We start from the raw sequence: 23,715 nt of genomic DNA, 5'->3' as shown, positions 1-23,715 counted from the left end.
GGGGTAAATAATTTTGCACGTTCTACTTTTCAGTTATTAAAAAAAAAAAAGTGTAAATATCTTATACGTTTAGTTTACTACACAAATGTGTCCTACTTGGTGTTGATTCTTCACATAATAAATCAAATTTTATATCTTTATGTTTGAAACCTGAAATGTGGCAAAAGGTAATAAAAAAAAAAAGTTCAAGGGCTAATACTTTCGCAAGGTGCTGCATTTTTGCAGTCAATAAACAAGGCCGACATGAACCAGCGAAACAGCCAAAATTAAAATTGTCTCCATCTAGTGATCATGAAGGGAATTTATGGACGTGGACGTCTTCATCCACTCTATCCTCCTGTTGATGATTTTAAGATGGACAAATCAAATGATATGATGGCTTTATTGCCCATTTTTGGAAAACAACCAAAACAAAGTACTGGAGAAATACTGCCAATTCCGAAATGACCCATATAGCGTGCATATTCTGCATGTCCCCGCTAGATATAATCAGACTAACAAGCAGTGTCTTTACACGGATGACCTGAGCCTCTGCATGATTAACTTACAGTGCAGTGGAACGAGCAAAGCAATAAAATGCATCTTCTTAAGTCCAAGAGTATGCATGAGTATATATCCTTACGATTGCTCGCACTTCTATTCACTGCCATACATCATCTTTCGGAGGCTGGGGGGCATTTATTTCAACGGAGACAGCAACACGGGACTACTTTTCTATTCACACGTGTCACATGACCGCTGCACTGGCCTGAGCCAACCTTAACCCCCTCGCACTTTCCAACACCAGATGTAGGTCGCAAAGTGCTGCAGGGGCTGCATGCGGGATTGTGTGTTTTGCGCGTGTGACTTTAGACGTGGGTCGGGGAGAGGCTGATGATTGTAGTCTCCAGCAAGGACATGGCCCCCAGCACACTGTCTCCATGGCTGTCACTTTGCATCATCGCAAACAGGCCGCACAAAGTCTGACAGGCTGCCAGACAGGCCGAGGGGATTGTCATGGCTCCTTTCGCTACTGCCGCAGCTCTCTCCACTGTATTTCCTCGTGTGCGCTCGCCACCTCGCATAATACATTAACGACATACTAATTAAAATGTAATGGACATTTGGATGGGGTCACAAGGAGTACCTTTCCTGACAAGTAGGAAGGCGTGTCACTGCATTTGAGATGAGAAAGGCATAAAGAGCCAGAGGAAGTGATGGTAGTTGGTGGTATTACTGCTATGTCCTGAAATCAATCAATGAATGAAGTGATGGTTTGTATCTCGAAAAACGTACAAGTTGGGGCTCTGGTAAATCAAGGTACCACTTTATTTATCATGGTCACAATGGTGAGCAGCTTCAACAAGCTTAACAGACGCCACACGTGAAGCTATGCTGAATTCATCAAGTCATGTTTTGATTACGGTTACAGCAGTTCACTTACAAATTCCAGTAAAATGTCTAATTACATCTGGATTTAACAACTGGCATACAATAATAAATAAGCTACGCAAAAAAAAAAGTTCACCCTTTTATTGCTATATTTGTGTCAGCATTGCTATTTTTTTAATGGGTCAAATTTACATGTATGCCATGAACTCATAATGCGGAAAAAATTAAAAGAAATCTTGACATTGTACTATAATGGCCAGACATAAAAAAACAAACCGGTATCACATATACAAATCCTCCTAATAGAGATCAATATCTGTCATAACGAGGCCTATGATAATGCGAGGAGTTTTCCTGATGGGAGTTTGACCCACGATCGTCCCTCCCATACCGCTCTTTGTCTTGCTGCTGCCTGTGATGCCCTTCTCTACCAGAGTGGTCTCCACCCCAGCCTTGGCCTTCCCCCCAACCACGACCGCCTTGACGGTCCTGGTACCTAAACGGAGGCGAAGAAATTAACAACAGATTTGAACAGCTTGTTTTTAATCATTTGAAAAAACGTTTGGATTAGGAATGCAAGTCAACAACTGTGATCTCAATTTTTTGTTTTTAAATAATGTGCTTAACTATATTTTTTAATTGAACTGTGGTGCCTTGACTTACAACTTTAATTCATTCCATGACTATGCTTGGAACTCAAAACACTTGTATATCAAATCATCTTTATACATTAAAATGAATGGAAATGTCATTAATCCGTTCCAGCACCGAAACTAAATAGCACCCTGTAGTATTGCAATATAAACACTTTTCAAACCAGCATAGTCCAAAGAATTAAAATAAATACAATACAGTGCTTCGAGCAACATTCAAGTATAAAACATCCATAAACTTCAAGAAAAAAACCCCATATAAATGGTATACCGCTATATCGTCTGATAGACGTTTTACATCTATCTACGATATACATCGTCATATTAAACAACTCTACCTTCTGTCTCTTCCTCGATGGTTTCCTCCCCCACGACCTCTCCAGTCCTCCACGATAGGAGGAGGATCAGCCGGTCTTTTCACGTACTGCTGGTACTCTTTGTCCTCGGAGGAAAATCTGTGAGCGAACATCTCCTCGTAACTTTGTTGTTTTTCCGTAGTTTGGCTCATTCTGAAATAAATGAGAAGCTGGTTAACAGCTATTACTTTATGTACAGTGTCATGGAAAAGTATTTTCCACCTTCTCATTTATTTTTTCTCTCTAAACAAAAGCTACTTTACATATGAAGTTGGCCAAAAGATCGCAAAAAGCTATGATCCTGGCTAATTCATTTAGGAGAATAAAATGCCTTAAAATGGTGCATGGCATGCTAACCCTAAATGCTGTTAATGATACAGAAGTATTAAATGTTGTTAAAATATATATAAAAAATAAAATAAAAAATAGTCCGCTGACTGCATCAATGTTGATATGACATTAGTAAAAAGTATTATAGAATATGTTGTGCAACATTTCACATATATATGTAATTTGTCGTTTAAAGCCGGTATTTTTCCATCAAAAATGAAAATAGCAAAAGTTATTCCTATTCATAAAAATGGAGAAAGACATATATTCACCAATTATAGACCAATATCACTGCTACCACAGTTCTCAAAAATTCTAGAAAAAATATTTTCATACAGACTGGACAATTTTATTGAAAAACATAAGCTTTTAAGTGAAAATCAATATGGGGTTAGAGAAAAACGGACCACCTCAATGGCAGTCATGGAACTCATAGAAGCAATATCTACTAACATAGATCATTAAAAAAATTACTGTTGGAATTTTTATAGATAAAAAAAAAAAAGCATTTGATATTATAGATCATTCTATACTAATGAATAAATAAGAAAGATATGGCATAAGAGGATGATACGTTATTTGGATAATAGATATCAGTACTTACAGTTTAACAATATACAATCAAAACACTTGAAGATTACTCATAGAGTCCCCCAAGGGTCTGTGCTAGGCCCCAAAATATTTATATTGTATATAAATTATATGTTGTGTCTCAAAAATATTCAAAAGTGTCTCATTTGCTGTTGACACAACTCTTTACTGTTCAGGAGAAAACCTGACGCAGCTTCTGACTACCGCGGACAATGAATTGAACAAATTAAAAAACTGGTTTGACTTAAACAAATTATCACTAAACTTAAACAAAACAAAGTTAATAGTTTTTGGCACTAGACATATCCCACATCAAGTCAAAATGATGGTAAATTCAATTGAAATAGAAAGAGTGTATGAAAATAAATTTCTTGGAGTAGTTATATTGATGAAAAATCATGTGGGAAGTCACACATAGATAAGAACAAAAGGAAAATGTCAACATTTATAGGGATACTCTCTAAAACTAAGGATGTCCTGAATAAGAAATCATTATACACATTATATTGTTCATTATTATTACAATATCTGACCTATTGTGTGGAAATCTGAGGAAACGCATATAAAACGAATACCGACCCTGTTTTCAAACTGCAAAAAAGAGCCATAAAAATTATAAATCGATCAAAATATACAGAGCCAACTCATCCTCTATTTATTAAATCAAATACAATGAAATTCTACGACTTAGTTGAATTTAAAATAGCACAAATAATGTACAAAGTACACAACAATCTACTCTGCCACAGTACTCAGAAGCTCTTTGAAATAAGAGAGTCCTTATAACATAAGGGGTAAATAAGTGTCTACAAAAAAATTCTAACAAGAACAAATATTAAGCAAATATGTGCTTCTGTAAAAGGTGTTCATTTGTGGAATGATTTTGGAACTGACCTGAAAAGATGTCAGTCACTTGCTGAATTATTTTTTTTTTTAAAGCAAAGTTTTAAAAAATTACTTACATCAGTCATGAGCTGTTAAAAATGTACATATACTGTAAATTATTTGGATGTATGGTATGAGTGTCATGAAAATTGTATATGTAAGTATGAGGATATGATTCATAACTGTATTATGGTATATGCCTATGAATTTCATGTACATATGTTGCTGGCAAATGTGTGTATGTTAAAGTGCACTTGTATATATGATTTGGTTTATACATTTCCTTTTGTTGAAATACATTACCTTATTGTTTTATTAACATAAAACGAATAAGGGGTAGGACTAGATACGTTTTTAACTTCCTCTTACCCCTTTTGAACATATAAACGCTTTGATTTCTTTCTATTCTTGTTTTCTTTTTTACTTGAATTTATATTTTAGACTTGTAATGTGTCTTCTTTGTGTTTATATGTTCAATAAAGAACCAAACCAAATCATTAAATTGTGGCATTTTGTCACTAAAATTTTAGACAGTGGAAGCACATTTTTCATCTACTAATTATTAAGTCAATTTATATAGTGTGCACACCCAGATTTTCTATTTACACCCCTAACATTTTATCCTAAGGGCCTTTTGGGATGACATTACATAGTACACACGAGCAGGACAGCTTTGGTATAATTGTAAGACATGTTACTAGTGAGGCATCACTGTGCACTAGTTAACATCTACTCGTGAGTGTACAAAGTAAAACTAGTACATGGACTTTAAGCTGGATATCGAAATCGAATAAACGCTCAAATGGCTTACTATAAAGCCAAACTAAATGCTCTGTTTTCATTAGTAAGACAATTCAGACCACTTGAAGAGCGACTCGCAAAGTTCTACTAGTAAAACATCTGGTTTAATTTAAATAATTGTTTCCACTACTGCATACCATGTATGCATACTAGCACGACTACTTTGGTATTACTAGGAAGCGCAAGTGGTGCTACTGTTACTGTTGGGATGTTACTAATATTGAGTGATGTACAGTGGTAAAATGTGGAGGGGGAAAACCCCCGTGATCATAAAAATGCGTACTAGTACATGGACTTTTAAGATTCATATTAAGGGTATGAAATAAATACTTACGATTTTATGGACTAGCGCCTAATGTTTACCAACATGCATAACATGCATAACGTGCATAACGTGCATAACAACGAGACACGACTACATGAGTATTCGCCAAACCTGTAAACAACAAAGCAATAACTAACAACCAAGTAGTTATTATAGCGATACTTTTTGAAAACGTACCTGAAACACCGAATGAAAACACACAACGGCTTCCTGCGAGTGAAGTCCACCAAGGAAAAAAATAATGGCGCCAGGCTGAAAGTAGTCCCTCCGGAAACAACAAAACGGAGAACAATGGTTCCGGACGGTGGAGCTCACGCACGTGTCTATGATTGACGGCGATCGCCTGCCACTTGAAAAAGTCACAACATACGAAAGCCAAAGTCGATTTGGTTACTTCCATAGTAAAACATATCGAAACGCAGCGAGTAAATAATGAGCAATTAAATAGCTAATCGTTTTGTGGAAAGTGACACGAATTCCTTGGAAGTCATGTAAGTGCTCGAGAAAAGCAAATTGTCATGTCTTCTTCTTATAAAACTAAAGATCTATGTTTTTGACAAACCGTATTAGAATATTCCATGCTGCTAGTGGTGGGAAAAATAAATACACTGTACAAGTGTGTGGAAAAAAAGTCCTAAGTAGACTGGTTGTACTGTACTGCAGTACTAAAGATGTCAACAGTGAATCATGATTCAACTCCTTACAGTACAGGCTAAACGTAACAGTAGTTGCTAACTGCAAATAACTTTGTACTTTGCAAAACAAGGGGAAAAAAATTATTCTAACAAAACAGATGCTGCACTTGCTTTCATAATGTTCATACTGCGAATAGATAAAGATCACATCCACATAGTGTTACAATTACTGACTTTGTGAACTGATTAACAAAAAAAGATAAATTAGCTAATGATAACTTAAAAAACAAAAAAAACTTACCGATACAGATGTTAATACCGAAACTACTTCGGAGTGATTGAGTCAGTCACAAGCCATCCTAACTTTCGATATATATATATATATATATATATATATATATATATATATATATATATATATATATATCTTCTTGTCCAGTTACAGATGCACCGACAAACAGTCAAACACACAAATACAAAATGAAAGTACAAATCTACTGGTCAGTTCCCATAGGTCTGAAGTTTGAAAAAAATATTGACCAATATGAAGGTTTGAAAATGGCTATTTCTTTTTGATGATGCAATGTTAATTAATGGTTCAACAGCAAACATGTCATTGTATTGTTGTTTAATTTTTCCCTGTAAGGTGATTGTTTTGGAGATGTGAGCATTCTGCCTGATGCCAGTGATTTTATATTTTACAATACCTGTGCTATTTTTCTTTATTGACTCAACTCAATGTGACTGAACTCTGTTAAGAGAGTGGTTTGTAAAACAGATATTGCGGAAACGAAATGCTGTACACAGTATAAATAAAAATAGAACAAGGTTAGGTTAGATTAATTTTATTTTCAGACAAATTGTAAAGATATAATAATTAAAACACAAAATTACTGTATATGCTATTAAAACACTCCTGCAGCACCTCCTCATCTTTGTCTTATTGGCATTTCAATTCTTTTCAATAGGGAACATTGATAATTTGCTATAAAGTGGACTAGCACATATCACAGTTCAGCACTCGCCTATATTTTTGTAATATTTTATTTTTTTAAACTTATTTATTTATTTGTGTATTTTATTTATTTATTTATTTATTCTGGTTAGCCTACCCCAATTGTTTGGAGTTTTATCCAAGTGGTTCCAAAATTTCTGGTTAAAAAAAAGAAGTATAAACATTTATAATGGCAATCATATGTTTTTTTTTGTATTATTGCTTCGAGCTCTCAAAAAAATACTCAAGTATACAGATACCCGAAAACGTATTTGTATTTAGTTACTTCCCGACGCTGTTTTAGGTTTAAAAAAAAAAAAAGAAGAAGAAAAAGTGTGAGTAGGTGTAAACCGCTCCGTGTCGCTGCTGCTGTTGTTGGTGCACGCGTGTGGAACTCGATATCCCATTCACTTGAGGGAGGAGGAGGAACAAAGTCAGGCAGGTAAACGCCAACATAACTCCACTAATTCAGCGGCCACTTTGGAAAGGACAGCGAGGTGGAAGCTCTAGTTGTATTCTTTTTTTAATTTTTTTTTTAATTTAGACGCCGCCGCCGCGTGTGAGACGAGGCTGAACACAGCAAGCGAAAACTTGGTTGACAGGCGCAGGAGGAGACCGAGCTTAGCGAAACCTTCCACCCCACGGAAGAAACAAGTGCTGTCAGATTTTCTTCTGTAGGCGACAACGGGACTTGTTCGAAGGAGAGAGTAACTGGAGATTGTGGACTTTGATTGGCGTTCTTCTCGCGTCAGGTTATAGCGAACTGATCCGAAATATCTCCACGTTACAATGGGGTGAGTACGCCACTATCAGGACTTGCTGTGTGTGACACCTGCCCTCCTTTTTGTATTCCGTCAAAAATACCATCTCTTTATTTTCCCTCTTTAATGTAAAGCTAATGCACCAGAACAGGATCATCTTAATAATTCCCCCCACTTAGCCTATATTTGTGACCTCAAATTAGCATCCATTAATGTCCTTAAAAGGTATTTATTATTGAAACAGAATTACAATATGAATTTGACATAGGTTCCGGTAAATCGGTATGTACAAAATGTGCTTTAGGGTGATGGTGTCATTCTCGCTGCCCACTGGGAGTGCGTGTTGCAATTAAAGTGTGGAGGTCGTTGTGGACACCCACGGTGCACTCGATACTATTTTTCTCCTAGGCTGTCTATGGGCTACCAGTGGTCCAAATCGATGCTGGTAGTCTACCACTATCCATTTGGATTTTTACACAAGGAAAGACATTTACTCTATATTATTAATTTCTAGGTTAAGGTCCATATACTAGTTCGCTTTGTCCTCACAACACAATTTAGTGCAGTAGTAGAATAACTGTGCTACTAGCAATGCTTATTCTACTGCAAGTGCGACTTTTGCCTTAATAGTACATAATGAAACTTTATTAGTACGATACTGCACGACTAGGGCCAACTAGTTTGCATGTGTCCTGCATTAGTGGCCTCCTGCACCCTCCAAGCATCACCCAAATTCCCATCAGTAGTTCTTTGTCACTGCTATCATGTACACAATCACAATATTGTTCTTTTTTTTTTTTTCAATATCATGATCTTGTTTTTTTTAAACTATATTGTGAGTTTTTATACAGTATCGGGAGCTTTTCATCAACCTCACCTCCTTTTCGTGATAGTTTTCATTTGGTGAAGTTCATATTGAGATAATCAAATCGTGACGTTTGGATATCATTACATCCCTAATTACCAGCGAGGCTAGTTGACAATCGCATGCTTTTCCTTTGGAAAAATCAATTCAAAATCCAGACAAATCAGTAGTCACTTGGCATTCCAGAATGTGTTCGATCTATTTAAGGTATGTTTGTTCTCATGGTTGTGGCATTGGTCTACAACTACACTGTATTGTACTGAGAGGTGTTTCTAATATTCGGACTCAGTGTGAGAGTACCGGTTATTATATTGAAAAAAACCCCAACAACAATACATAAGTAGTGTGTCTGTCAAATGCCAGTCAGCGACAATAATTGGGCAGTTACAGCAAAAAGGTTGCGTTTGGCTGCAGTCATGTTATAGGAATGCTGCACTACCTGTTTTCCCAGACCCTCCTTTTGTTTTTAAAAGCGAGTCCCACAGCAGTGAGTGACTCCCTCTCATGAGGTCTGCATAATCACCTAAATGCTTTGAAATGTGGTCCATACTAGCGTTGTCATGAAACTGGCCCCTGTGGACCTGCAGCTGAGAACCAGTCTCAGCTCATGTCGCCAACATGCTCGCCTGCTTTTACTCACTGCCAGCTTGTGGTTACACTTGACACCTCAATATGTCTGGCAAGGCCAAATAGATCTTTACATTCTTTAGAACAGCAGCTCAAGGGATGATATGAATGCAAGCTCGCCGTTGATATTTTTATTTTTAAATATGTGATAAATTGTACATAAATAAATCTCTATGGCCTCTGACATGTAGTCCAATTTTCACTTATCCACTGCAAGGTTCTCGAAATCTCGGATTTGTTCTTGACAAATAACGCAGCAGAAGACTGTCTACGACCACCGCTGATGAAAACACCAAACTTCTAGAGCAGGTGTTCGCACATAAAAGCCAGAGAAAGTTTATCCAGAGGGCTGCAGTGGAATTGAGCATCAACAAAAGCTTTATTTTGCGGATGCTTCGATGGGTGATAACCTATACCAACTTCATGGTGTTTAAAAGTTTCAAGCGGAAGATTGCTCAACAACGCAAAACTTCTCAAACTGGCACCGAGCTGCAATCAAGGACAGACAAACTTTTTGCCTGGTGCTAATTTTGCAGTACTGCTCCAATCTCAGTTGGCAAGCCGCTCAAGGGATGAATGAAAAAGTTCAAAGCTTAAATAGGAAGTGTACAGTCTAGTGACGTTTGGGACACCCTAGTCAAAATTCCCAATGACCCTGATTGTTTTTTACGACGGCGTATTAGGGCCATGTATAAATATATTTAAAAAATTAGAGGGCGGAGCCAATATTCCGCGAAAAAAAATCGCAAATTTGCCACTTCATAAAGTCGCAAATTTAAGATTTTTTTTCTGCCAAATTTGCGAGTTTATAAAGTAGCTACTTTAAATAGCGGCAGATTTACGAGATATACACATAGTGTACTACTCGACTGTTTGTGCCAATACTTTTCGGTGGGGTTTTCAAATAAGGAGATAGTAATCGCTTTAGCAGAGATTAACCATATCATGTTAAGCATTCGCTCTTTGAAGCGTTGTGTACGCCTCGCTTTGCGAAGGTCCACACCCGGACGATCAAGCATTTAAGTAAATTTGTTAAAATGTATTTTTACTTGTACATTCATGTTTCAAGTATCTAAGTTGATGTTTCGAATCTGCTGCTCTACGTCATTCACTAGCATTTACCTAAAGTATGCTAGCATCTGATTGGTTAGTGTTAGTCAGCTGATAGGGGATCAGGAAGTGTTGTCGCTCTGGCTGCGATGAATGAGGAGTAAAGTTTAAATTTAAGAATTAATCCGTCCCCATCCTGCCTTTTCATTTTATAAACAGTGTCCCGAATCCTCACATGATTAGATTATAGATATGCTACGTGTATTTCTCGTAAGTTTCTGAGTTTTTTTCTCTCGCAAATCTGCCACTATATAAACTCGCAAATTTGGCACTTTAGAAAGTCGAAAATTTGCGAGGAAAAAAAAATCGTGAATTTGCGAGTTTATAAAGTGGCAAATTTGCGAGTTTTTTTTCTCTGAATATTGCCCCCGCCCTCTAAAAAATATATATTTATACGTAGCCTTAATACGCCGTCGTAGATCTTTGTAGTGATGCCATGTGCCCGTTTTTCTTTTCCTTTCTTTTTTGTCGGCTGTCTGGCTTGTGGCCATTTGGCCCTGGCCTGTTTGCTACTAAATGTAGTTATAGATTAACAATAAATCGCCCACGTCATGTGAACTTTCGCTGCCCTCCTGACATTGACACGTTAATATTGATTTGATTCCCAAGTGCAATTTACAATTCACTGTCCTTTTTCATTCAAATCCAAATTTTAACCAGACATCAGTGATTTAAAACCAAAGACAGTGGAGACTCCGAGATTTATGCATTTCACTTGCTCACTTTTATTGGCTTGTGGAAATATTCCTAGATAAACCTTATTCCTTTCTTACGCACAGGCACCAACAGCAACAGCGCCTATTGCTATTTAAGCTAAATCCTGCTGGGAGCAATGCTAACACTGAGATAGATGATAATCTTGTGGCTGGTCAAGACTTAACACTCATTGATTAGGCTCACGTGTGACGTGGCAGTGGGTCTGCCGCTACGCCGCCAGGAGAGCAGACTATAAAGCTAATCTGAGTGCGTCTTCTGTCTGATGGAGGGGCACTGTGAGAAGGTGTAGAAGGAAAGTGGCTGCACCGCTTGGCGTTAAAGAAACACGGGTAAATGAAAGGAGACAGGCTGAAGGCGGATTGGAAGTCTTGGCCAGATGGTGGAGTCCTGGGAGGCCATCTGCTGCCATGCTGTGCCTCAGTGGAGACTTCTCGTGCCCTCTTCCAGATCGCAGATTAAGATCGGCTCTGTGACCCCACTACCTCTGTCGTATCCAAAAAAATCCAGCCTTCTCTCCTCTCCGATAAACTGATTAACACTCTGAATTTATAAGAGAACATGGGCCGGCCGTTCGGGAAATTCTCAATGGCCAGTCTAGCCAAAATACAAAATAGCAGCCCGAGCGCTCCATAAAATATTTTCTATGGGCAACCTTTTTTTTTTTGCATACTATTATTTTTTTTTAACTCGCGAATGACTTTCTACAATTAGTTCTATCTTCCTCTGACTTATTTTGGAGACATTGTGCATACTGTCTTAATTAGGAGAATATTGGTTAGCGCCAACAGTAAGTAGAGAAGAATAACTGCTTTCACTCTTTTCTCTCTTTTCTGTCGACCCCCCTCTGTCTTTTTTTGCCGGAACTCTTACTTCTAAGATGGGCTTGTGTCATTATCTCTGATGTTCTCTCAGGTAGAGTCTAGAGCTGTCAAAATTAATCGAGTAATCAACAAGTAACTATTTTGATAAACGACTAATCGTTTGGAGTCATTTTTAAATTTTAAATGGTCTTAATCCTCGGATTTCAGCATATCAACAGTACTGGTAATTGTTCACTGATTTCTGTAGTCCTCCACGAAAGAAGACTGATTATCTTCTGTGTTTAATGAAAATAAGACACTTGCAAACATCTGTTTTTACTTTGGAAAACAATGACCGAACCGGTAACATAGTACAACATTAAGCCCCCCCCTCTTTTTATTTTTATTTAAAATGTTTCTTTTTATCACAATACAAATACGAAATAAACACCAATCACTGGTTAATAAACACTAATCAGGGGGGAAAAAAATGCTTTTGGAATACACTTTAATGCAAAAACGTTTTCAGTCATTCTGGATGATTTAGATTTTAATCTAATAAACCCAACAAATATTTATTTAAAGATTTTATTGAATGAAAAATAATTCCTGTGCAAAATGTTGAGACAACAATAATATAAACTGATTCTAAATCAGCTTTACTTCATAGATTGTGCTTAAATGCCACAATTAATTAGTTGGTCGCTATTGTAAACGCGTCTTGTAAATCACCCACCCGACATTCAAATTCCAACTCAAAATAACATTTGGATGTAACAGAACATAAGAAGAACAGCTTTTAATAATCCAGAAGACAAAAGTATTTATTTGTATGCATTTCACAATTTAGCAAATTTTCAACAATTAGATTTTTTAAATGATTAATCGAATTCATTTGATTTCTTTCCCAGCCCTAATCCATTCTAAAAATATCCGATAGTGACAGCACTTTTAGAGTCCTGCTTTTGTCTCACTTTTCCAGTGCAAACCTGAATGCCCCACTTGCCAGTAGAATATGTCCGAAGCTTGTTGCGCACAGCAGCACACCCAAACCACTTCCTCACTACCAGCAACTTTTTGTGCTGGGAGGAAAGACGTCGTCTCCCTAATGACATATTACAAGCTCATTCACAGCAGTGCATGTATTTGCGGTTCTTGCCTCCAAGCCCGTGCACGGTTTATTCCTCCCATGTTGATGTTGCTAATATCATCACTTGGCTGACCCATTTTGCATGTGTGCATGTGTCGCTGGTATTGTCATCATGCTCACTTGCAGCAGTAATGTGAATAATACTGCCTTGCTCGGCATTTTTGACTGCAACAGTAAATTCACTTTTAAAGAACAAAGTCCAAGACTGAGTAAGGTTCGGAACAGATATCTTGTGGGCATGAATGCACCCCGTATGGTTTGCTCAGACCATCACTCCGAGCTGAAAGAAAGTACAAGCAAATATATTCCCTTGAGAACACCCACCCACCTGTAAATTATTTAAGGCATCGGATAAAGAGGGTGAACATGTGGCAGTCAACTGCGTGTGGAACTGTTGCCATTAAGTCCCAAAATGTAACCATCCCAAGATAAATGTGTATCCATACTGTGTATCCATACGGTACCTTTTGGACTTTGCATAATCTGCCATTTGAGTTGGACAAACGTGACGAGCACTATTCTGGTGGTTGTTGATGGTTCTGTGCAGAAATGCTGTGTGAGCTGGTGTACTGATGCATGAAGTGACAGCTGTGGACACCTACTGTCCCTGCTCTGGACATTGTCTGTTTCTATTGATGGTGTCACCAAATGTTTCACTATCCTCAGCATCCTGACCAAAGCCAGTGGATTGCAACTGAAATGTATGTAGATCAGAAATTTGTGCCACGATAATAAAACTTTACAAATATATTTGAACCTGCTGGTGAAATCCACTCTAATAACTGAGAACTCCACAAATGAGGAAACGCAACATTGAACATGGATGGATGCGATTCACGTCTCCTCACTTCTGAATGACAGCAATACTTCCCCTTTTTATCCAATGAAATCAATCAATTTGATTATTTTTATTGATATGCATTTTTTGAGGCCGATACCGATTGTTGGCAGAAAAAAAATACAGATTTACAGATTACTCTGCCGATTATTTAAATATATATAATGGATAAAATTACCCCCTTCTCCATTTCCTTTTCAAGTATACGAAGTTATTGTATAGATTTATGTGTCAATAATAAAACCATTCTTACTTGTTTACAACTGCTGTAAAGCATTAACCTTTTCTTTTATATATTTTTTATCTTGTGTTATTTTCACAAGTCTAGGGATTTACTGGGCTAACCTGGGACCTCGGGGATTATGTTTTGTGCCAATGTCATGTGGAAATGTGTGTTAAAACAACAACAATAATCCTTGGATGTTTGCATCTTTGAATTTTGAGAAAAGAACATCTTTGAATCCTTGAAATATCAAATTTAAATATAACTGGAAAGGACAATGATAAAATAAAACAATAAGGAAGTGAAATAAGAATAGAATAAACCTCAAATAATAGCAACTGAAAAAACGGTTAAGAACAAATACTGACTGTTCTTGTGCGTATTGGCCTCTTGGGGGCAGTGTGGTGCAGCGCATCCATGGCGTACACACTTAAAGTGAGTACAGAAGAAAATTGCGATTTAATTATATTAAAAATAACTTGTTTTTCACACACATGCGTAGTGTTATCTCACCCGTGGGTATGTATTCCCACAACAATTCTGTGTGGATATTCATTATTTGAAGTAGAAAACACTTTCGAAATCGATGCTAACTTCTGGTTAGCATTTGAATGGGATCCTCCCTTCACTTTTAGCATTAGCGCTAGGCCAGCGATGTTTTAAAAACTAAGCATGTTTTGTATTTAAATATACAGTGGATATAATTCTTAACGACGTGTGTTCATTTTTACAGTTAACTCCAACTGTGGTATCATTAAACAGCTTAAAGGACGCTTAGGGGCAACAGAATAACATACGCTACACACTTGCTAGTTGCTAATGCTACGCAAGCAAAATGGTGCATTCAGGGTACTTTCACAGCGTTGGAAACTTCGTTTTTGTTCGATAACGTTTTGGGGAAAATAACCGGCCAATTGTTTTGGCCGATGTTTGAAGGCCAATAATTATATTATTATTATATTTTAATCGGTCGGGCCCTACTTTTTTTTTTATCTCAGGAAAGCAGATCACTGGAATCACCCAACAGTTGTGTGAGTGCACCCACGTGTTAAGCATTGACCTTTTACTCCTCTTTCCCTGCCAGTGTGAGCTGGCTCCTGACATCGCCACCGAAAAGGTCAGCGTATGTGTGCGTGTATAGGCAAAGCAGCAGCGATCTGTAGATCGTGTTATGTTCTTTTTAACCAGATGAGGAATGAAATTAGGCTTAGATGGGGACTGCACAGTCATTAGGCTTTGATTTCTGTGAGATTTCTGGTGGTAGTAAAAGATTTATTAGCTCATGAATTTCTGTCTCTCCCTGTCTGATAATTTTCTCAACTGGCAGTAATACTCAAATGCATGTCCTCTTGATTGAATGCTTCCGCCAAACATCACCAGAACCTTTCTTCAGGGTGAAGCTAGAGACACTAGACACATTTGAGAATGTGTAAATTAAGGCAAGGTTAACATATGACAAATCACTTAACATATACAAAACACACAAGCAGGCACAGCTGAGAGTAAAACACAACTGTATAGGTTTCAATTTAAACTGATCTTTTCTCTCTCTTGCTCAGACAGTAAAATGCGTCTGGGTACCGAAAGTACATAATTTCGTCTGGGAATTTGGTCTTGTTCAAAACTGAACGTGATTTTTTTCGGTTCACCAGCAAATTGGTCTTAACAGATGGTGCAGATATTCAGCATTTTGACGAATATCGGCATCAGCCTTTTTGAAGAATCAAACGGCCGATAATATAAAAAAAAAAAAGCGTAAACTTCAGGAAAGTATTTATTTGAAATTTCAGTTAATGTTGTAAGAGATGCTGCTGACCCTGGGAACTCTCTGCACCTTCGGTTTTTGTTTGCAATTATAACTAAAATGCAATTATAAGTAACATTTTAATACTGAAAGATATTTTGGAACATTTTATTTAACTGTAGAAAACAATAGGGAGCTATTTACTTGTTTACGTTTTTATTTGATTTTTGAAGACCTGCTACTGGCCCTCGGGAGATCCCTGAACTTTTTGTTAGACTTTTAAAACAAAGATGCCTATTGACTTCAATATTTAACGAATCCTAAAAGTTGCTTAATAAACATATGCTTAAAAATTCAACATATTTAAGAGCTGGATTTTTTGTGTGTGTAAATTTTGATGCCAATATTTTCCTTTTTAGTGAAAATGAATATCAACTCAAAATATCGGATATTGTCCTTGACTACTAATAATCTATATTGGTATCAACCCTGAAATAACCATAACGGTCTATCTCTAAAATGTATGTTTAAATTAATGTATTATATAGCTCTGCTGGTAATGAATTTGCATCTAGAAATAATCTACAGTACACATTCTGCATATTATAAAGTGCTTTTTGGGATTCTCTTGCTAATGAAGTCTCTTTCCATTTCATTTTTTTCTTCCCCAAACTGTCTAATGTGTCCCGCAGCTCCTCACACCATTTAAACTACTTTGCAAGGATATGTAAATTTCTGCGCATTTTGCCACTTTTTGAAGTGGGAAAAGGGTAAAAATGACACCCGAGTAGCCAGCGTCTGAGTCATGTACAGGTTACAGAGCAAGATGATTCAGTTCCTGGTACAGACTGTCGTCTTGTTGAAATGTCAAGATGTGCCACTATAGCTCTTTTATGTATAATTTATATTTATCTGTCTTGTTGTCAATTTGGTTAAACTGACAGCCGTCACGTCTTTTTTAAAATATTTTAACACTACTTCCAATGGCATTTAAACGGCCTCTCCCTGGCTGTCAAAATTCCATTACTGTGCAGACTCAACATTTCCAAACTGCTCCTGCTGTATATATTATGATTATTATCTACCTCTGCATCAAATTGCAAATGAAGTCAAATTATTAGTACTGATGTTGCACTTTCTGAAAATAAACTCACTGAGCTGCTGTAATTGAAACTGTTCATTTATGGGTACACAAAAGATAAGCAGTTTAACACAATCTAAATCATGAATTTAAACCCAGGCAGTAATATACTGAAGTGCCGTTTTTGGTGTACCGTGACACCACTAGCCCTAATCTCAACAATATTTACAATATGACCTGTGATGAGAACAATTTTGACACCCCAGTGTTAGACTAGAAGTGATGATACACGCGATGTGTGTTTGTCACCTCAGAGAAGAGAATCTTTCTTGATGTTTCTAATAGCTTTGAGTTGCCATGAGGATTTTTTGGTGGTATTACATTATCACTGGCCTGCCTGTGTTTCTCTGGAATTGCGGTGTGGGGGCTTGCAGGTATCACGTGTGGTGCTGTATAACTATCTGGCTAACTTTTTAAAGGGAAAGTCACCCTCACCTGCTTTTTGAAGCTGAGCTGTGATTGGTTGTTACCTGAGACCTTAGCAACCTTGATGTCATCTTCAGTTGACAGCAATTGGCAAAATGGCCGCCCCCCCTGAGATGGATAAAAGGGCTGGATTTTGCTTCATAACTCATATTCCACAAGTGCAATATTAATCAGAATGTCATGTTTAGACTTATTAGGTCACATATAACATATTATTGTCAAGAAATGTTCAATATTGAATTCCATTTTAAAGGGGGGCCTCTCAAACATGCTCTCATGATGCTCACAGTTTTCCCTCTTCTCTGTCCTAAACCCTCAGGGAGCAGCCAATCTATACCACCAGGGCCCATGTCTTCCAAATTGACCCAACCACCAAGAAGAACTGGGTCCCTGCCAGCAAACAGGCCGTCACTGTCTCCTATTTTTACGACAGCACACGCAACAGCTACCGCATCATCAGTGTGGATGGATCGAAGGTATGAGTGTGTGTTCTGTAATGGTGAGAAATATGTTACTGTTAAGAGATGAGAGATTCTTTTTCTAGCTTTATGGATCAGATATCCATCGTCTGATACTGATAAATATCCAGACATGGATACGTAGAATAAGACTTCTGCCGGGTATTAAGCAATTCTAATTAGCATCAGCATCAGATTTCTGCATCTGAAGTACAAGCAAATTAATTGTCGTTGGTTATCATACCACATTTCATCAACATTTGTTCTGCTGAGACAGTGTTATGAAAATGAGCCACAATTTGGTTCTGGATGCAGATTGAGGTCATAATCAAACATTAAGCAATTCTTCCTTTTGTTTTGATTTAAACACCCAATTTGAACTCAATCCAAGAAGAGGCCATGCAGCATAATGAAGCGCTTAAATGCATACTTTTTCATTTTCTGTGAGCTCTATTTTACTATTTTGAACATGAATGAACTCACATTTTTATATGTAGCAACTCATTATTTAGCAAAAGAAATGTATTTCAAACATGCATAAAAATGAGAGTATAATACTGTAACTTGTGAAAAAAGTACAGCAAAATTAAAACAACAAATACAATAAAGAAAGGGGCAACGGCTATAGGGAAACAGAAATAATGCAACATATGTAACAAATGACCTGCTTATATACATATAAATCATTTACAGTGCATCCAGAACAATTTCAGTTTTTTTACTTTTTCAAAAAAAAATTGTGACTCATCTTAAAATGGAATGAATTCAGTTTTTTCCCTCCAAAATTCTACACACAACAGCGCATAATGTCATTATTAGTATTAAGTCATTAAAAGTATTTAGGAATATTCAAATCTATCTCTATACATAAAATAAAACATGATTTACATAATACTCCAATTTACAATACACTTGGTCGCAATACTATATTTAACTACCAAATCAATATGTAGTTATCCGTAATTTTCAATGTGGATGTTTTCCCCCCCATAAATTTGTATTGATACAAGCAGCATCCCGTTAAAACTAGCCAATGTAATGCTCTCTATGACTATATTACATTCTTGTGGAAGACAGTTGAGGTTCACATGTTGGTATGATCCTCGATAACTGCTCTCACATTGCCCCTTTAGAAAATCTATTGTCAGGTAACAGTTGTCTGTCACATGTTCAAATTCAACTTCATTAATATTAAAGTACTGAGCAGCTCCTCAAATAACATTGCATGGAAAGTCTGACTTAAAAATGCTTACATGTAATTGATGGCAGACAGTCAATATTGGCATTGCAGGTAATAATAGACACCATTTAAACTAAACATAAATTGTAAATATTTATATTCACACCACCAGCATTCCTTAGCTTGGTGAGAAGTGTAGATTATGTTTCCATGGTGATAAGAGCCTCCTCTCCTCGTGAAAAGGCGCAGATATTGTCATGCGATCATTTTTAGCCCTTTGACTACTTGAGAATGATTGTAGTCACTCAGAGAAGCAGAAAATCACAGAAAGCACACACTTGTTTGGATTTTGCTCTGCTGTTTGAGTACAAAGTCTGCGGGGCTTACTGTTGGAATAACTAAACGAACACCTGAAGGTTTGGGAGAAAATGTTATCATTATGTGCAACTTTTGCACAGGAAGGATTTGATCATCGCAAAGAAACTCTTTGTTCAATGTGATGATAGGATTTTCACAGCAATTTTTAGGTTCAAATCTCTTTCCATGAGTTATTCGCGTATTTTTGCAAAGCTTTGTTGAGTTAAGTGACTCCCACTGCTTGAAGCCAGCGAGGCAACACTCATCAGGTTATGTCATCACGCAGTACTGACAGCAGATAACTGGCGACTCCCTGACCACACTGCCGTATTTTTATCTCGCAGGCTCTTTAAAGTAAGACTTCATTTGTATACAAAAAAGAACGGAGAGCTACATTTATTTCTGACTTCATTCATCTTGTGCATTTCTATGATCTCTTCAGTACTTCCCCAAGGTCAGACTTCCTTTCTCCGCTCTCCCACTCATGATTCCCTTTTTGTCATCTGCGTTTTGTCAAATGGCAGTTCCACAGGCAACTGCGATAGGGGAGTCGAGTTTACTTCATAAACGACCACCCGTTTTCTATTACAATTATCCTATTGGACAATTTACCGTGGCTTGGTGGCAAAAGTCGAACATTCTCACATGGTATCATTAGTGAATATTTTTGTCATTTGACCAAGGCAGAGAGACACTGAAAAGCAGTGTTATAGTTAATCTCCATAACATGTATTTTGTTGGGTGTCTGAAACAGATTAATTTTAATTACAGTAATTTCTGGACTATATGCCGCTACTTCTTTTTTTTTAACTTGCATTCAACCCTGGGGCTAATACAAAGGTGCTGCTTATCCATCAGATCACAAGGGGGCGCACTTTAAAGGGAGCAGCAGGCAACGCAAAACAAACCAAACATGTAAATCAAATATATGACTTCCATACCGGATCGGTCGAGGCCCGGGTTAACAACGACCGCCATCGGTGCTGTTGACCTACAGGGTGCCAGTGGAAACTGGTCTACTGTTGGTCGAAAAAGGAGAGGAGGAAGGTGCGTTCATAGGAAGAAAGAGAAGAGGACCACCAAGAGTCTAGGACTGAGAGTAGGGACTTTGAATGTTGGAACGATGACAGGAAAAGGTAGAGAGCTGGTTGACATGATGCAAAGGAAGGTGGACATACTATGTGTTCAGGAGACCAGGTGGAAAGGGAGCAAAGCTAGAAGTTTAGGAGCAGGTACAAGTTGTTCTATCATGGTGTAGATAGGAAGAGAAATGGAGTAGGAGTTATTGCGAAGGAGGAGTTTGTTCGGAACGTCCTGGAGGTAAAAAGAGTGTCAGAGTGATGAGCCTGAAGCTAGGAATTGAAGGTGTGATGATCAATGATCTTGAGTGGGTATGCGCCACAGGTAGGATGTGAGCTGGAGGAGAAGGAGAACTTTTGGTTGGACCTTGATGAAATGATGCAGGGCATCCCTAGGAGTGAGAGAGTTGTCATTGGTGCAGACTTCAATGGACACGTTGGTGCAGGAAACAGAGGTGATGAGGAGGTGATGGGCAAGTTTGGTATCCAGGAGAGGAACGCAGAAGGACAAATGGTGGTTGACATTGCAAAAAGAATGGAAATGTCGTGAAAACTTTCGTCCAGAAGAGACAGGAACATAGGGTGACCTACAAGAGTGGAGGTAGGAGTACACAGGTAAACGACATCTTGTGTAGATGTGCAGTTGTGGTAACTACAGAGGAATAAAGCTGATGAGTCACACAATGAAGCACAGATGCAGTATTTGCTTTGAGGATGTTGATAGAGAAGTACAGAGAAGGTCAGAAGGAGCTGCATTATTGTGTCTTTGTAGATCTGGAGAAAGCTTATGACAGGGTAAAAACCCAGAGAGGAACTGTGGTTTTGTATGAAGAAGTCTGGAGTGGCAGAGAAGTATGTTCAAGTGGTGCAGGACATGTATGAGGATTGTAAGACAGTGGTGAGGTGTGCTGTAGGGGTAAGAGAAAGTCAGAGAGACCAGACTGAGATGGTTTGGACATGTCCAGAGGAGAGATAGTGGGTATATTGGCAGAAGGATGCTGAGTTTCCAAATGGCAGGCAGGAAGTCTCGAGGAAGACCAAGGAGGAGGTTTATGGATGGAGTTAGAGGACATGAAGGTAGAGGATGCAGAGGACAGGGTTAGATGGAGGCAACTGATTTGCTGTTGATCTGTGTGGTAGGTGGTCTCTTTCCCTGTTATCTAACTAAGAAGGCTGTGTTCAACTGATTTGGACTTTTCTGTTGCTCTAATTGAGAGCACAGTCGGACGTGATCTTTTGATAGTGAGGAATTCACTCAAACCCACTTCAAACTTCACATACTTCACACTCCGACTTTACACCCGACGATGGAGGTTTGCTTCTCAGTCTGTCCCTTTAGAAGTGACGAGTGATCTTCCCTGACACCTATTTACAATGCCCACTTGCCTTATCCATCTCACCCAAAGGCTCCACTGGATTAAGTTAGATTTTTTTTTAAATGGCAGAGAAAACAAAACTATACTTTTTTTGCTTTAAAAAAAAAAGTCTGTAATTTACACACTCCTTATGTACAAGCCAGGTCTGTCTAGAACAATATTTTTTTGCTGCTGTATGCACTAACCATGACAAACTGTCAGTTTATGTTGGTTCACATGGAGAGCCCGGCAGCTCACTGATGATGACAGAGCAAGTAGAAATGCATTTGTAGCACTTCTGACTCCTCCTTGCCTTGATGTGTGATGACCACAGTTTTCACATTTATTCACCAAAATATTTTCATTCATTCCAAATTATATTAAGACCAAATCCTCAAAATGCACATCTGAACCTACTTGACTGCCACTGGAAAGAAAGTAAAACTATTAATATCTGATGATGCTGCATCACCAAAGGCCATAATCAATGCTGCACTGTAGAGGCGCAACAATTAATCGATTAGTTTGTCATTAGGGCTGTGCAATTAATTGAAATTCAATTACAATTTCGATTATTACACTCCACAATTACAATACCAGCATAATCGTTAATAAATATTAATAAAACAAATTGAGTTGTTTAAATTTATACATTTGCACTTTTTTTTCTTTTTTAAAATAATTTAATAAATTTTGTTTCACCCAAGAGGAACTTGCATAATCAGTGTTTGAAATAATTTTATTTGTCTTAATATTTTGTATTTGTTTTTTATATTTAAAAAATTTCTTGTTTTTTACCAAAAAATAAAGGATCGTCCAACTGTATAGTGCACATGCGGCACTCCAACTTCAAGTTTTTGCCAACATAAATAAATAAATATATAGTATTATAGATTATTTATGGTCCAAAATTACATAATTATAGTGTTTCTATTTTTTTAAATTGGTCTTAATTTTCTTTTAAGGTTTAGACATTTTCTTATTTTGTACCAAAAAATAAATAATCGTTTGAATAATCGTGATTTCAATTATTGCCAAAATAATTGTAATTATTATTTTTTCCATAATCGAGCAGCCCTAGTTGTCATTGTCAACTACTAGATTATCAAATTCATTGATAATTAATTTTTATTAAACTTGTCTAAATCTTTGGAATTTCAGCTTATCAAAAGTAAATATTACTAGTTTTCTGTAGTCCCCCATTAAAACAGACTTATCTTTGTGTTGCATCAAAATAAAACCTTTACAAACACACCCTCTTTTACTTAGAAGAACAATGATCAACAGTTTTGCCTATTTTCTGAGATGTTGCAGACCAAAGTAGCTGAATCCTAATGATTGTTTTTTTTCACATTTCCTTAAATGTCAATTTGAAATACATCCTGTTCTTGAATATAAGCATGGAAATTAAAACTTGTTTTTAATACGATTCATCAATTACCGGTACTTGACAAAATAATCAACAATGTAATTTATTATTAAAATAATCATTACTTGTAGCCCTGTCGTGTACTGTAAGAGGTCATGAACGTTACAATACATCTTGATCCAATATTAGTATGTATATTGATCTATACTATATTGAAACTGAAACTCCTTTGAAATGGCAGAACCATGCTATTATTTTAAATTGGTTGTAAATTTATTAAACAAAGTCAGCAAGGAGTATGGAAGCATTTCAGCGACCCGGTTGAGAACAGAGATGGAAATTGGGAAGTTGACCCCCATACTATTTGCCCTATATGCTTAAAAAAAATAAAAAAAATTACTGCCCCATTAATGACATCTAAGTTTTAAACATTTTATAATGACTTATAAAACATTATTAAATGAATTTAGCAAACCAATTAAATCAAATTTTGGTGTATCTGTACAGCTTAGCACAAACATCAACAGAGGCATTGTACTATGCGTAATTCTGCATTTAAAAAAATCATTAACTC

At 37.2% G+C, this 23,715-nt stretch overlaps 2 protein-coding genes across 7 annotated transcripts in view; one reads left to right on the top strand and one right to left on the bottom strand.

Annotated features, from left to right (window-relative positions):
• Positions 1-1,285: 1,285 nt before the first annotated feature.
• On the bottom strand, positions 1,286-5,572 carry LOC147177233 (RNA guanine-N7 methyltransferase activating subunit-like). Its single transcript, XM_086071736.1, has 3 exons — positions 5,490-5,572; positions 2,363-2,533; positions 1,286-1,867 (listed from the first exon to the last, which is right to left on the bottom strand). Exons 2-3 carry the CDS (start codon positions 2,530-2,532, stop codon positions 1,681-1,683), a joined length of 357 nt encoding a protein of 118 aa, XP_085927862.1. The 5' UTR covers position 2,533; positions 5,490-5,572; the 3' UTR covers positions 1,286-1,680.
• Positions 5,573-5,682: 110 nt separating this feature from the next.
• The window catches only part of homer2 (homer scaffold protein 2), a 36,467-nt gene continuing 18,434 nt past the window's right edge, over positions 5,683-23,715 (top strand). For 2 of the 6 annotated variants that reach the window (XM_086072439.1, XM_086072437.1), the window contains exons 1-2: positions 7,390-7,735; positions 17,663-17,819. In XM_086072439.1, the coding sequence (XP_085928565.1) occupies positions 7,731-7,735; positions 17,663-17,819 (162 nt within the window). In that variant the 5' untranslated portion in view covers positions 7,390-7,730. The other 4 variants (XM_086072438.1, XM_086072440.1, XM_086072441.1 and 1 more) reach the window with 4 other exon arrangements.

Source organism: Leptonotus elevatus, chromosome 3 (assembly GCF_054856555.1).
Source record: "Leptonotus elevatus isolate MCC_2025b chromosome 3, RoL_Lele_1.0, whole genome shotgun sequence".
Lineage (NCBI taxonomy): Eukaryota > Metazoa > Chordata > Actinopteri > Syngnathiformes > Syngnathidae > Leptonotus > Leptonotus elevatus.
Note: the sequence above shows the minus strand (reverse complement) of the source record. Positions and strands in the feature narration are given on the sequence as shown.